Genomic DNA, 14,901 nt, shown 5'->3' on the forward strand with positions numbered 1-14,901 from the left:
TGGACATTGTGGACCCCACTGGTGAGAGAGACGTGGACATTGTGGACCCCACTGGTGAGAGAGACGTGGACATTGTGGACCCCACTGATGAGAGAGACGTGGACATTGTGGACCCCACTGGTGAGAGAGACGTGGGCATTGTGGACCCCACTGGTGAGAGAGACGTGGACATTGTGGACCCCACTGGTGAGAGACGTGGACATTGTGGACCCACTGGTGAGAGAGACATGGACATTGTGGACCCACTGATGAGAGAAACATGGACATTGTGGACCCACTGGTGAGAGAGACGTGGACATTGTGGACCCCACTGGTGAGAGAGACATGGACATTGTGGACCCCACTGGTGAGAGAGACGTGGACATTGTGGACCCCACTGGTGAGAGAGACGTGGACATTGTGGACCCCACTGGTGAGAGAGACGTGGACATTGTGGACCCCACTGGTGAGAGAGACGTGGACATTGTGGACCCCACTGGTGAGAGACGTGGACATTGTGGACCCACTGATGAGAGAAACATGGACATTGTGGACCGACATTGTGGACCCCACTGGTGAGAGAGACATGGACATTGTGGACCCCACTGGTGAGAGAGACGTGGACATTGTGGACCCCACTGGTGAGAGAGACGTGGACATTGTGGACCCCACTGGTGAGAGAGACGTGGACATTGTGGACCCCACTGGTGAGAGAGACGTGGACATTGTGGACCCCACTGGTGAGAGACGTGGACATTGTGGACCCCACTGGTGAGAGACGTGGACATTGTGGACCCCACTGATGAGAGAGACGTGGACATTGTGGACCCCACTGGTGAGAGAGACGTGGACATTGTGGACCCCACTGGTGAGAGAGACGTGGACATTGTGGACCCCACTGGTGAGAGAGACGTGGACATTGTGGACCCCACTGGTGAGAGAGACGTGGACATTGTGGACCCCACTGGTGAGAGAGACGTGGACATTGTGGACCCCACTGGTGAGAGAGACGTGGACATTGTGGACCCCACTGGTGAGAGACGTGGACATTGTGGACCCCACTGATGAGAGAGACGTGGACATTGTGGACCCCACTGGTGAGAGAGACGTGGACATTGTGGACCCCACTGATGAGAGAGACGTGGACATTGTGGACCCCACTGGTGAGAGAGACGTGGACATTGTGGACCCCACTGGTGAGAGAGACGTGGACATTGTGGACCCCACTGGTGAGAGAGACGTGGACATTGTGGACCCCACTGGTGAGAGAGACGTGGACATTGTGGACCCCACTGGTGAGAGAGACGTGGACATTGTGGACCCCACTGGTGAGAGACGTGGACATTGTGGACCCCACTGGTGAGAGAGACGTGGACATTGTGGACCCCACTGGTGAGAGAGACGTGGACATTGTGGACCCCACTGGTGAGAGAGACGTGGACATTGTGGACCCCACTGGTGAGAGAGACGTGGACATTGTGGACCCCACTGGTGAGAGAGACATGGACATTGTGGACCCCACTGGTGAGAGACGTGGACATTGTGGACCCCACTGGTGAGAGAGACGTGGACATTGTGGACCCCACTGGTGAGAGAGACGTGGACATTGTGGACCCCACTGGTGAGAGAGACGTGGACATTGTGGACCCCACTGGTGAGAGAGATGTGGAGGTTGTCTGGGCATTGCGATGCTTCTGGCTGCCGCACACGGTGAAAGCTGCGGGCGACTCACGCTCGCCTGCGGGCGACTCACGCTCGCCGGCAGGAAGTGCATGACCTTGCTTTCCTCAAACTGGCGGTCGAGTTTCTTGTCCTGGATGGGTGCACACACACACACACACAAAGACAAAGATCCCCCATATAGCCTTAACAGACTGTAGGGGCAAGTGCCGTTAGCGAGCACCTATGAAGGCCGGAACGGCACACGAGGGGGTGGGTGGCCAGCACCACGCCCGACCGCCTTTGTCTCCCCAGTGGCGATCTTTACGCATGGCACTAGGTACTCGTTTAAGGCTGAGTCGACCTATGAAAGGTTCAGGACTGGTGCGGACAAACGTCACTGGTGTTGGTCGTGAGCACGAATCGAACTCGGGTCGCCGGGTTCGGAGCACAACGCGTGCTCACCACCTTTGCACTACCTCTGCCCAAACAAAGACAAAGGTCTATTGGAGCAAGTGTTCTTAGCTCACATGCGCACACGCGCACACACGCGCGCACACGCGCACACACGCACGCACGCACACACACACACACACCTGTGAGCATAGGAACACATGCTCACGAAGGCACGAGTGATTGCGAATGAGCGAGTGTGTAAGGGCGAGTGACTGAGGGCGAGCGTGAGAGTCGGTGTGAACGTGAGGGTGAGCGAGCAAGGGCGAGCGAGCGAGCGTGAGTGAAAGTGAGTGAGCATCGTACCACGCAGTGCACGAGGATGCTGAGTGGAACCCAGCAGAGCAGGGAGAACACGAGCACGGAGCCCACGATGTTGTCCGCCAGGAACTTGCCTACACAAAGACAAAGATCCCCCGTGTAGCCTTAGCAGACTGTAGGGGCAAGTGCCGTTAGCGAGCACCTATGAAGACCGGCACCGCACACGAGGGGGTGGGTGGCCAGCACCACGCCTCACTAGGCGTGGTGCGATGTTTACACACCGATTTTTACACACCGCAACAGGTACTCATTTGACGCCGAGTCGACCTAGGGGAGGCCCAGGACCGGTTCAGATAATCGTCACTGGTGTTGGCCATGAGCGGGAAACGAACTCGGGTCCCCAGGTTCGTAGCGCAGCGCGCTCACCGCTACGCCACCGCTCCCCACACACACACACACTCACATGCACGCACACACACGCACACGCACGCACACACACGCACGCACACACGCACGCACACACACACGCACGCACGCACACACACGCACGCACGCACACACACACGCACGCACACACACGCACGCACACACACACGCACGCACACACACGCACACACACGCACACACACACACGCACACGCACGCACACACACACGCACACACACACACACACACACGTACACACACACGCACGCACACACACACGCACACACACACACGCGCACACACACACATACACGCACACACACACACACGCACGCACACACACACACGCACGCACGCACACACACGCACGCACACACACACAAGCACACACACACACACGCACGCACACACACGCACGCACGCACACACACACGCACGCACACACACGCACGCACACACACACGCACACACACACGCACGCACACACACACGCACGCACACACGCACACGCACGCGCACACACGCACGCGCACACACGCACGCGCACACACGCACGCACACACGCACGCACACACACGCACACAACAACAACAACCGCCATTCGCCACTAAGTGGCGGTGACGTCACCACGACGCTTGTGCCAGGCCAAGTGCACCTTGAGGCCACGTGAAGTGTCGAACGCCCGCTGGCAGGAGGTCACGGGGCAGACCCAGCAGGTGCCACGGGTCGACTGACTGAGATGACCGAGATGACTGGCTGATGCACCACCTGTGCCCCCTACTGTACCAACTTGCTGTGCTTTAGCCACCCGGCGCTCCGCTCGTTGTTGTGAGCGTCGCTCCTCCACCCTCCGTTGTTGTTGGAGGGCGACTGCCTCCAACTGCCCAGTAGATTCCTTCACGAGCCTCCTCCACTGAGGCCGATCTTGACACCGCTGGTACCCGTCATCGGCAAGTCCACTCAGCTCCACGTCCTCCTGTACCACATCACTCCATCTCTTCTCTAGCCCGTGCCACGCCCGTTTAGCCCCCTCGATCCGGCCAAACAAAAGCTGTTTAGGCATGCGGTGGCTGGGCATGCGGGCTACATGACCCAGCCAACGCAGCCTTGCCTGCCGGAGGAGCTCACCGATGGGACTTTGCCCAGAGCTTTCAAGGATTTGTGAGCTCCTCACACAATCCAGCCCGGTTAAACCCAGGATGGATCGTAGGCAGGCCAGCCTAAATGTTTCCAACCGGCGAAGATGCTCCATTAGGGGGGTCCACGTTTGGCAAGCGTAGAGAAGGGAGGGAATGACCGTGGCCGAGAAGACCTGAAGCTTCGTGCGGAGCGACAGACCAGGTAGCTTCCACACAGCGTTACGCAACCGATGAAAAGATATTGCCGCTCGACTGATTCGGAGTGAGACCTCTGCTGTTAAACTGGAGCCGGTCATAAGCACACTGCCCAGGTATGGGAAACTCTCTACTCTCTCCACTACTGCCCCATCACCGATTGGGAGTTGTGGGGGTGGAGTGTCCGATGGTACAAAATACCCAGGCAGGTGCTTAGTTTTGGTGGGGCTGATGGTAAGGCCCCACGCACACACACACACACACACGCACGCACACACACACGCACGCACACACACACGCACGCACGCACGCACGCACACGCACGCACTGCCGCACTCACGGAAGCTGTTGATGTCGAGTTTGTCGATGAAGACCCAGAACCTCTCGATGGGATCCTGCACGGTCTTCTCACACTTTCCCTGCACCGCAACACCCACACCACCATCACCACCACCGCCACAGTGATAACCACATCAACACCACCAACAGTGTTAACACCACCACCACCACCACCAACAGTGTTCATCACCATTACAGTGTCAGCCACACCAGCACCACCACAATGTTCATAACACCCACACCACCACAACCACCACCACCGCCACAGTGATAACCACACCAGCACCACCACAATGTTCACAACACCACCACCACCACCACCGCCACAGTGATAACCACACCAGCACCACCACAATGTTCACAACACCACCACCACCACCACAGCCAAAGTGCTCTCGACATCGCCACAAACAAGCACAGCCACACAGGGAGTGTCCGGAGCGGTGTAAACATCCCCGGGGGAGACCAAGGTGGCCGGGTGCGTGCGTGTGCGTGTGTGTGCGTGCGTGTGTGTGCGTGTGTGTGCGCGTGTGCGTGTGTGTGTGCGCGTGTGTGTGCGTGTGCGTGTGTGTGTGCGTGTGTATGCGTGTGTGTGTGCGTGTGTATGCGCGTGTGTGTGCGTGTGTGAGTGCGTGTGTGTGCGTGTGTGTGCACGTGTGTGTGTGTGCGCGTGTGCGTGTGTGTGTGCGCGTGTGCGTGTGTGTGCGCGTGTGTGAGTGCGTGTGTGTGTGTGCGTGTGTGAGTGCGTGTGTGAGTGCGTGTGTGTGTGTGCGCGTGTGTGCGTGTGTGCGTGTGTGTGTGCGTGTGTGTGTGTGCGTGTGTGTGTGTGCGTGGGCGTGTGTGTGTGTGCGTGTGTGCGTGTGTGCGTGTGTGTGTGCGTGTGTATGCGTGTGTGTGTGCGTGTGTGTGTGCGTGCGCGTGTGTGAGTGCGTGTGTGTGTGTGCGTGTGTGCGTGTGTGCGTGTGTGTGTGCGTGTGTATGCGTGTGTGTGCGCGTGTGCGTGTGTGTGCGCGTGTGTGAGTGCGTGTGTGTGTGTGCGTGTGTGAGTGCGTGTGTGAGTGCGTGTGTGTGTGTGCGCGTGTGTGCGTGTGTGTGTGTGCGTGTGTGTGTGTGTGCGTGGGCGTGTGCGTGTGTGTGCGTGTGTGTGCGTGTGTGTGTGTATGCGTGTGTGTGTGCGTGTGTGTGTGCGTGCGTGTGTGAGCACGCACGTTGCCATCGCAGAAGCCCACGGAGCAGGTCTTGCCCTTGCGTAGGCGCTTGCGGCCCCCGTCCTGCTCGTAGAGGACGCACGGCCCGTCACGAGTGACGCGGCAACACACGGAGCACGCCAGGTCCACCTCTACGGGGCGGGGGGGGGAGAGTATGGGGGTCACGGGACGTGGGGGTAGGAGGGGTCACGGGGGTAGGAGGGGGGAGGGGACCCAGGCTCATGGGGACCCAGGCTCATGGGGACACTGTATGACAATGGTGACAAAAATGATACCGGTTGAAGGATGTAAGGATTTGCATTCATCTCATATGAACCCTTCCACTGTCGTCATCATCGGCATCATCGGCATCATCATTATCATCATCGTCATCATCATCGTCGTCATCATCGTCGTCATCGTCGTCATCGTCGTCGTCATCATGATGATGTCAATTACATTGCCGACGACGATCGTGATGACGTCATTATTTAGTGACGTCATCTCTGATTATGTTGCCATCGATAATTATCGTGACGTCATCGATGATAATGATGATAACACTGATGATCACAAAGACGATGATGATGACAATGACCAATGATGATGATGATAGCACTGCTGATGATGCTGATGATAACACTTTAAAAAATGACATTGACATCAATGATGATAATATTGAAACTGCCATCGATGATGATGCTACTGACATTGTCATCGATGATGATGATGATCAATGATGATGCTATTGACAGTCATCAATGATGATGATATTGACATTGTCATCGATGATGATAATGACAAATGATGATATTGGCATCGACGACGACTGATCATTACGACGACGATGATGAAGACGATGATGATGATGATGATGACGATGACGACGATGACGATGATGACTACGATGATGACGATGATGACGACGATGATGACGACGATGATGACGATGACGACGATGATGACGATGACGACGATGACGACGATGATGACGATAATGACGATGACGACGATGATGACGATGACGATGATGACGATGACGACGATGATGACGATGACGATGACGATGATGACGATGACGACGATGATGACGACGATGATGACGATGATGATGACGATGACGATGATGACGATGACGATGACGATGATGACGACGATGATGACGATGACGATGAAGATGACGATGATGATGACGATGATGACGATGATGACGATGATGACGATGATGACGACGATGACGACGATGACGACGATGACGACGACACCACCACCGCCAAGCGCCGCGCCTCCCCCACCCTTGCAGGCGCAGGACTGCAGGCCCACGGTCTCGCAGAACGGCTTGCAGTGGCCCCCGTCGCACTTGCCCGCGTCCACGCACGTCGAGTTGTCGTCGGCGGGACCAGCCGGAGGGCACTCGCTGCTCACGCCTGCACACCACGCAGACACGGAGACGACCCCCCCCTCCCACATGAACACTCGCTGCTCACGCCTGCGCACGACGCAGAGACGGGAGACGATCCCCCCCCTCTCACGTGAACACTCGCTGCTCACGACGCAGAGACGACCCCCCCCTCTCACGTGAACACTCGCTGCGCACGACGCAGAGACGACCCCCCTCCCTCTCACGTGAACACTCGCTGCGCACGACACAGAGACGACCCCCCCCCCCTCTCACGTGAACACTCACTGCTCACGCCTGCGCACGACGCAGAGACGGGAGACGATCCCCCCCCTCCCGAGTGAGCCCCGGCACGCTCTGCGGGGACTCACAATGTAGATTTTTTTCTGAGCCATGGCATAATTGGCGAGCCGTGGATTGCTGTGGCGGCGGGTCCGGTGACCTATCAGAATCAACATTCTAGATTTGAAGCTTTCGTGACTGCAAGGATTCATACTCTTAGTTTTTTTCGGTAAAGTCACGTGGGTAATTTTTATTTAATTAATCAAAGTAATAATACAAATAAAATAAAATAATAAATCACGACGTTTCGGAGGCAACACAGTCAGGAACGCTTCAAATCTAGAATGAATAGCCTCCACGGGGAGGAATTCCACCTGTCTGTTAAGAGTTTTTAACAGACAACGAGACAAGAAGTCACAGCTTCTCGAGACGCTGGCCTTCCTCAAGAGATGCCGAGACAACAAGATACAGCACATCTAGCCGTGACCGTCCCAGCATCAACATCTTCATTTAGACTCGAGGGCTCCAATAAACTCTGAAGCTCATTGTCACAGATGTCCAGCGTCTCCCTGGCCTGGTGTGCAGGAGGTCGTGGATTCGATCCCGACCCTGACGCCTGCTGCTGTATATTTGGAGTTTGCGTCTCTCTCTCTCTCATCATCATCACGGTGGCTATGAGATGTTAACTACCTCGCCTGGTATGCAGGAGGTCGTGGGTTCGATCCCCACCCTGACGCCTGCTGCTGTATATTTGGAGTTTGCGTGTCTCTCTCTCACATCATCATCATCATCACGGTGGCTAGGAGATGTTAACTAGCTCGCCTGGTATACGGGAGGTCGTGGGTTCGATCCCGACCCTGACGCCTTCTGCTGTATATTTGGAGCTTGCCTCTCTCACCGTGGTTTGTGTTTTTCCCTCTACACATTTAGAATCATAATGCGTATAGATACATTTGGCTGCTGTACATTTCCACGTGATAAGCCACTTCGTTGAGCTACCCCATTTGTGTGTGGTGTGTGTGTGCAGTGGGTGCTGTGGCCTGTGGTGCGGTGTGTGCGGTGCTGTGTGTGTGGTGCTGTGTGTGCTGTGTGTGTGTGCTGTGTGTGTGGTGCTGTGTGTGTGTGCTGTGTGTGTGTGCTGTGTGTGTGGTGCTGTGTGTGTGGTGCTGTGTGTGTGTGCTGTGTGTGTGTGCTGTGTGTGTGGTGCTGTGTGTGTGTGCTGTGTGGTGCTGTGTGTGCGGTGCTGTGTGTGCTGTGTGTGCGGTGCTGTGTGTGCTGTGTGTGTGGTGCTGTGTGTGCTGTGTGTGTGGTGCTGTGTGTGTGGTGCTGTGTGTGTGCGGTGCTGTGTGTGCGGTGCTGTGTGTGCTGTGTGTGTGGTGCTGTGTGTGTTGTGTGTGTGTGCTGTGTGTGTGGTGCTGTGTGTGTGTGCGGTGTGTGTGGTGCTGTGTGTGTGGTGCTGTGTGTGCTGTGTGTGTGGTGCTGTGTGTGTGGTGCTGTGTGTGTGCGGTGCTGTGTGTGCGGTGCTGTGTGGTGCTGTGTGTGCGGTGCTGTGTGTGCGGTGCTGTGTGTGTGTGCTGTGTGTGTGTGCTGTGTGTGTGGTGCTGTGTGTGCTGTGTGTGTGGTGCTGTGTGTGTTGTGTGTGTGGTGCTGTGTGTGTGTGCGGTGTGTGTGGTGCTGTGTGTGTGGTGCTGTGTGCTGTGTGTGTGGTGCTGTGTGTGTGGTGCTGTGTGTGTGTGTGCTGTGTGTGCTGTGTGTGTGTGTGTGTGCTGTGTGTGTGTGTGTGCTGTGTGGTGCTGTGTTTGTTGTGTGTGTGGTGCTGTGTGTGTGGTGCTGTGTGTGCTGTGTGTGCTGTGTGTGTGTGCTGTGTGGTGCTGTGTGTGCTGTGTGTGTGGTGCTGTGTGTGTGTGTGCTGTGTGTGTGGTGCTGTGTGTGTGCTGTGTGTGTGTGCTGTGTGATGCAGTGTGTGTGGTGCAGTGTGTGTGTGCTGTGTGTGTGGTGTTGTGCGTGCGGTGCTGTGTGTGTGGTGCTGTGTGTGTGGTGCTGTGTGTGTGGTGCTGTGTGCGGTGCTGTGTGCTGTGTGTGTGGTGCTGTGTGTGTGGTGTTGTGTGTGGTGCTGTGTGTGTGGTGCTGTGTGTGTGGTGCTGTGTGTGTGGTGCTGTGTGTGTGGTGCTGTGTGTGTGGTGCTGTGTGTGTGGTGCTGTGTGTGTGGTGCTGTGTGTGTGGTGCTGTGTGTGTGGTGCTGTGTGTGGTGCTGTGTGTGTGGTGCTGTGTGTGTGGTGCTGTGTGTGTGGTGCTGTGTGCGGTGCTGTGTGCTGTGTGTGTGGTGCTGTGTGTGTGGTGTTGTGTGTGTGGTGCTGTGTGTGTGGTGCTGTGTGTGCTGTGTGTGTGTGCTGTGTGTGTGGTGCTGTGTGTGTGTGCTGTGTGTGTGTGCTGTGTGTGTGGTGCTGTGTGTGTGGTGCTGTGTGTGTGTGCTGTGTGTGTGTGCTGTGTGTGTGGTGCTGTGTGTGTGTGCTGTGTGGTGCTGTGTGTGCGGTGCTGTGTGTGCTGTGTGTGCGGTGCTGTGTGTGCTGTGTGTGTGGTGCTGTGTGTGCTGTGTGTGTGGTGCTGTGTGTGTGGTGCTGTGTGTGTGCGGTGCTGTGTGTGCGGTGCCTGTGTGTGCTGTGTGTGTGGTGCTGTGTGTGTTGTGTGTGTGTGCTGTGTGTGTGGTGCTGTGTGTGTGTGCGGTGTGTGTGGTGCTGTGTGTGTGGTGCTGTGTGTGCTGTGTGTGTGGTGCTGTGTGTGTGGTGCTGTGTGTGTGCGGTGCTGTGTGTGCGGTGCTGTGTGGTGCTGTGTGTGCGGTGCTGTGTGTGCGGTGCTGTGTGTGTGTGCTGTGTGTGTGTGCTGTGTGTGTGGTGCTGTGTGTGCTGTGTGTGTGGTGCTGTGTGTGTTGTGTGTGTGTGCTGTGTGTGTGGTGCTGTGTGTGTGTGCGGTGTGTGTGGTGCTGTGTGTGTGGTGCTGTGTGCTGTGTGTGTGGTGCTGTGTGTGTGGTGCTGTGTGTGTGTGTGCTGTGTGTGCTGTGTGTGTGTGTGTGTGCTGTGTGTGTGTGTGTGCTGTGTGGTGCTGTGTTTGTTGTGTGTGTGGTGCTGTGTGTGTGGTGCTGTGTGTGCTGTGTGTGCTGTGTGTGTGTGCTGTGTGGTGCTGTGTGTGCTGTGTGTGTGGTGCTGTGTGTGTGTGTGCTGTGTGTGTGGTGCTGTGTGTGTGCTGTGTGTGTGTGCTGTGTGATGCAGTGTGTGTGGTGCAGTGTGTGTGTGCTGTGTGTGTGGTGTTGTGCGTGCGGTGCTGTGTGTGTGGTGCTGTGTGTGTGGTGCTGTGTGTGTGGTGCTGTGTGCGGTGCTGTGTGCTGTGTGTGTGGTGCTGTGTGTGTGGTGTTGTGTGTGGTGCTGTGTGTGTGGTGCTGTGTGTGTGGTGCTGTGTGTGTGGTGCTGTGTGTGTGGTGCTGTGTGTGTGGTGCTGTGTGTGTGGTGCTGTGTGTGTGGTGCTGTGTGTGTGGTGCTGTGTGTGTGGTGCTGTGTGTGTGGTGCTGTGTGTGGTGCTGTGTGTGTGGTGCTGTGTGTGTGGTGCTGTGTGTGTGGTGCTGTGTGCGGTGCTGTGTGCTGTGTGTGTGGTGCTGTGTGTGTGGTGTTGTGTGTGTGGTGCTGTGTGTGTGGTGCTGTGTGTGTGGTGCTGTGTGTGTGGTGCTGTGTGTGTGGTGCTGTGTGTGTGGTGCTGTGTGTGTGTGCTGTGTGGTGCTGTGTGCGGTGCTGTGTGTGTGGTGCTGTGTGTGGTGTTGTGTGTGGTGCTGTGTGTGTGGTGCTGTGTGTGTGGTGCTGTGTGTGTGGTGCTGTGTGTGTGGTGCTGTGTGTGTGGTGCTGTGTGTGTGGTGTTGTGTGTGGTGCTGTGTGTGTGGTGCTGTGTGTGTGGTGCGGTGTGTGTGGTGCTGTGTGTGTGGTGCTGTGTGCGGTGCTGTGTGCTGTGTGCGTGGTGCTGTGTGTGTGGTGCTGTGTGTGTGGTGCTGTGTGTGTGGTGCTGTGTGCGGTGCTGTGTGCTGTGTGTGTGGTGCTGTGTGTGTGGTGCTGTGTGTGTGGTGCTGTGTGTGTGGTGCTGTGTGTGTGGTGCTGTGTGCGGTGCTGTGTGCTGTGTGTGTGGTGCTGTGTGTGTGGTGCTGTGTGTGTGGTGCTGTGTGTGTGGTGCTGTGTGCGGTGCTGTGTGCTGTGTGTGTGGTGCTGTGTGTGTGGTGCTGTGTGTGTGGTGCTGTGTGCTGTGTGTGTGGTGCTGTGTGTGTGGTGCTGTGTGTGTGGTGCTGTGTGTGTGTGTGTGGTGCTGTGTGTGTGGTGCTGTGTGTGCTGTGTGTGTGGTGCTGTGTGTGTGGTGCTGTGTGTGCTGTTTGTGTGTGTGGTGCTGTGTGTGTGGTGCTGTGTGTGCTGTGTGTGTGGTGCTGTGTGTGTGGTGCTGTGTGTGTGGTGCTGTGTGTGTGGTGCTGTGTGTGTGGTGCTGTGTGTGTGGTGCTGTGTGTGTGGTGCTGTGTGTGTGGTGCTGTGTGTGCTGTGTGTGTGGTGCTGTGTGTGTGGTGCGGTGTGTGTGGTGCTGTGTGTGTGGTGCTGTGTGTGTGGTGCTGTGTGCGGTGCTGTGTGTGCGGTGCTGTGTTTGTGGTGCTGTGTGTGTGGTGCTGTGTGTGTGGTGCGGTGTGTGTGGTGCTGTGTGTGTGTGTGCTGTGTGTGTGGTGCTGTGTGTGCTGTGTGTGTGGTGCTGTGTGTGTGTGTGGTGCTGTGTGCTGTGTGTGCTGTGTGCTGTGTGTGCTGTGTGTGTGGTGCTGTGTGCTGTGTGTGCTGTGTGTGTGGTGCTGTGTGTGTGGTGCTGTGTGTGTGGTGCTGTGTGCGGTGCTGTGTGTGTGGTGCTGTGTGTGTGGTGCTGTGTGTGTGGTGCTGTGTGCGCTGCTGTGTGTGCGGTGCTGTGTGTGCTGTGTGTGTGGTGCTGTGTGTGTGGTGCTGTGTGTGTGGTGCTGTGTGTGTGGTGCTGTGTGTGTGGTGCTGTGTGTGTGGTGCTGTGTGTGTGGTGCTGTGTGTGTGGTACTGTGTGTGTGGTGCTGTGTGCGCTGCTGTGTGTGCGGTGCTGTGTGTGCTGTGTGTGTGTGTGGTTCTGTGTGTGTGGTGCTGTGTGTGTGGTGCTGTGTGTGTGGTGCTGTGTGTGTGGTGCTGTGTGTGTGGTGCTGTGTGTGTGGTGCTGTGTGTGTGGTGCTGTGTGTGTGGTGCTGTGTGCGCTGCTGTGTGTGCGGTGCTGTGTGTGCTGTGTGTGTGTGTGCTGTGTGTGCTGTGTGTGCGGTGCAGTGTGTGTGGTGCTGTGTGTGTGGTGCTGTGTGTGCGGTGCAGTATGTGTGGTGCTGTGTGTGTGGTGCTGTGTGTGTGGTGCTGTGTGCGGTGCTGTGTGTGCGGTGCTGTGTTTGTGGTGCTGTGTGTGTGGTGCTGTGTGTGTGGTGCGGTGTGTGTGGTGCTGTGTGTGTGTGTGCTGTGTGTGTGGTGCTGTGTGTGTGGTGCTGTGTGCGGTGCTGTGTGTGCGGTGCTGTGTTTGTGGTGCTGTGTGTGTGGTGCTGTGTGTGTGGTGCGGTGTGTGTGGTGCTGTGTGTGTGTGTGCTGTGTGTGTGGTGCTGTGTGTGCTGTGTGTGTGGTGCTGTGTGTGTGTGTGGTGCTGTGTGCTGTGTGTGCTGTGTGCTGTGTGTGCTGTGTGTGTGGTGCTGTGTGCTGTGTGTGCTGTGTGTGTGGTGCTGTGTGTGTGGTGCTGTGTGTGTGGTGCTGTGTGCGGTGCTGTGTGTGTGGTGCTGTGTGTGTGGTGCTGTGTGTGTGGTGCTGTGTGCGCTGCTGTGTGTGCGGTGCTGTGTGTGCTGTGTGTGTGGTGCTGTGTGTGTGGTGCTGTGTGTGTGGTGCTGTGTGTGTGGTGCTGTGTGTGTGGTGCTGTGTGTGTGGTGCTGTGTGTGTGGTGCTGTGTGTGTGGTACTGTGTGTGTGGTGCTGTGTGCGCTGCTGTGTGTGCGGTGCTGTGTGTGCTGTGTGTGTGTGTGGTTCTGTGTGTGTGGTGCTGTGTGTGTGGTGCTGTGTGTGTGGTGCTGTGTGTGTGGTGCTGTGTGTGTGGTGCTGTGTGTGTGGTGCTGTGTGTGTGGTGCTGTGTGTGTGGTGCTGTGTGCGCTGCTGTGTGTGCGGTGCTGTGTGTGCTGTGTGTGTGTGTGCTGTGTGTGCTGTGTGTGCGGTGCAGTGTGTGTGGTGCTGTGTGTGTGGTGCTGTGTGTGCGGTGCAGTATGTGTGGTGCTGTGTGTGTGGTGCTGTGTGTGCGGTGCAGTGTGTGTGGTGCTGCGTGTGTGGTCCTGTGTGTGCGGTGCTGTGTGTGTGGTGCTGTGTGTGTGTGTGTGGTGCTGTGTGTGTGTGTGTGGTGCTGTGTGTGTGTGTGGTGCTGTGTGTGTGTGTGTGGTGCTGTGTGCGGTGCTGTGTGCTGTGTGTGTGGTGCTGTGTGTGTGGTGCTGTGTGTGCGGTGCTGTGTGTGTGGTGCTGTGTGTGTGGTGCTGTGTGTGTGGTGCTGTGTGCGGTGCTGTGTGCTGTGTGTGTGGTGCTGTGTGTGTGGTGCTGTGTGTGTGGTGCTGTGTGTGCTGTGTGTGTGTGTGTGGTGCTGTGTGTGTGGTGCTGTGTGTGCTGTGTGTGTGTGTGTGGTGCTGTGTGTGTGGTGCTGTGTGTGCTGTTTGTGTGTGTGGTGCTGTGTGTGTGGTGCTGTGTGTGCTGTGTGTGTGGTGCTGTGTGTGTGTGGTGCTGTGTGTGTGGTGCGGTGTGTGTGGTGCTGTGTGTGTGTGTGGTGCTGTGTGCTGTGTGTGCTGTGTGTGTGGTGCTGTGTGTGTGGTGCTGTGTGTGTGGTGCTGTGTGCGGTGCTGTGTGTGTGGTGCGGTGTGTGTGCTGTGTGAGTGTGTGTGCTGTGTGTGTGGTGCTGTGTGTGTGGTGCTGTGTGTGCGGTGCTGTGTGTGCGGTGCTGTGTGTGTGGTGCTGTGTGTGTGGTGTTGTGTGTGGGGTGCTGTGTGTGTGTGTGGTGCTGTGTGTGCGGTGCTGTGTGTGCGGTGCTGTGTGTGTGGCGCTGTGTGTGTGTGGTGCTGTGTGTGTGGTGCTGTGTGTGCGATGCTGTGTGTGCGGTGCTGTGTGTGTGGTGCTGTGTGTGTGTGTGGTGCTGTGTGTGTGGTGCTGTGTGTGTGGTGCTGTGTGTGTGTGTGGTGCTGTGTGTGTGGTGCGGTGTGTGTGGTGCGGTGTGTGTGGTGCTGTGTGTGTGTGTGGTGCTGTGTGTGTGGTGCTGTGTGTGTGGTGCGGTGTGTGTGGTGCGGTGTGTGTGGTGCGGTGTGTGTGGTGCTGTGTGTGTGGTGCTGTGTGTGTGTGTGGTGCTGTGTGTGTGGTGCGGTGTGTGTGGTGCTGTGTGTGTGGTGCTGTGTGTGTGTGTGGTGCTGTGTGTGTGGTGCGGTGTGTGTGGTGCTGTGTGTGTGTGTGGTGCTGTGTGTGTGGTGCTGTGTGTGTGGTGTTGTGTGTGGTGCTGTGTGTGTGGTGCTG

At 56.9% G+C, this 14,901-nt stretch overlaps 1 protein-coding gene across 1 annotated transcript in view; it reads right to left on the reverse strand.

Moving 5' to 3' along the window:
- Positions 1 to 14,901, reverse strand: part of LOC144940613 (disintegrin and metalloproteinase domain-containing protein 17-like) — a 45,124-nt gene that overhangs the window by 6,963 nt on the left and 23,260 nt on the right. Inside the window, 5 exon segments of the mRNA XM_078866869.1 lie at positions 1,733 to 1,792; positions 2,398 to 2,486; positions 4,453 to 4,531; positions 5,660 to 5,790; positions 6,934 to 7,065. Coding sequence (XP_078722995.1) covers positions 1,733 to 1,792; positions 2,398 to 2,486; positions 4,453 to 4,531; positions 5,660 to 5,790; positions 6,934 to 7,065 — 491 coding nt within the window.

Source organism: Lampetra fluviatilis, chromosome 23 (assembly GCF_964198595.1).
Source record: "Lampetra fluviatilis chromosome 23, kcLamFluv1.1, whole genome shotgun sequence".
Lineage (NCBI taxonomy): Eukaryota > Metazoa > Chordata > Hyperoartia > Petromyzontiformes > Petromyzontidae > Lampetra > Lampetra fluviatilis.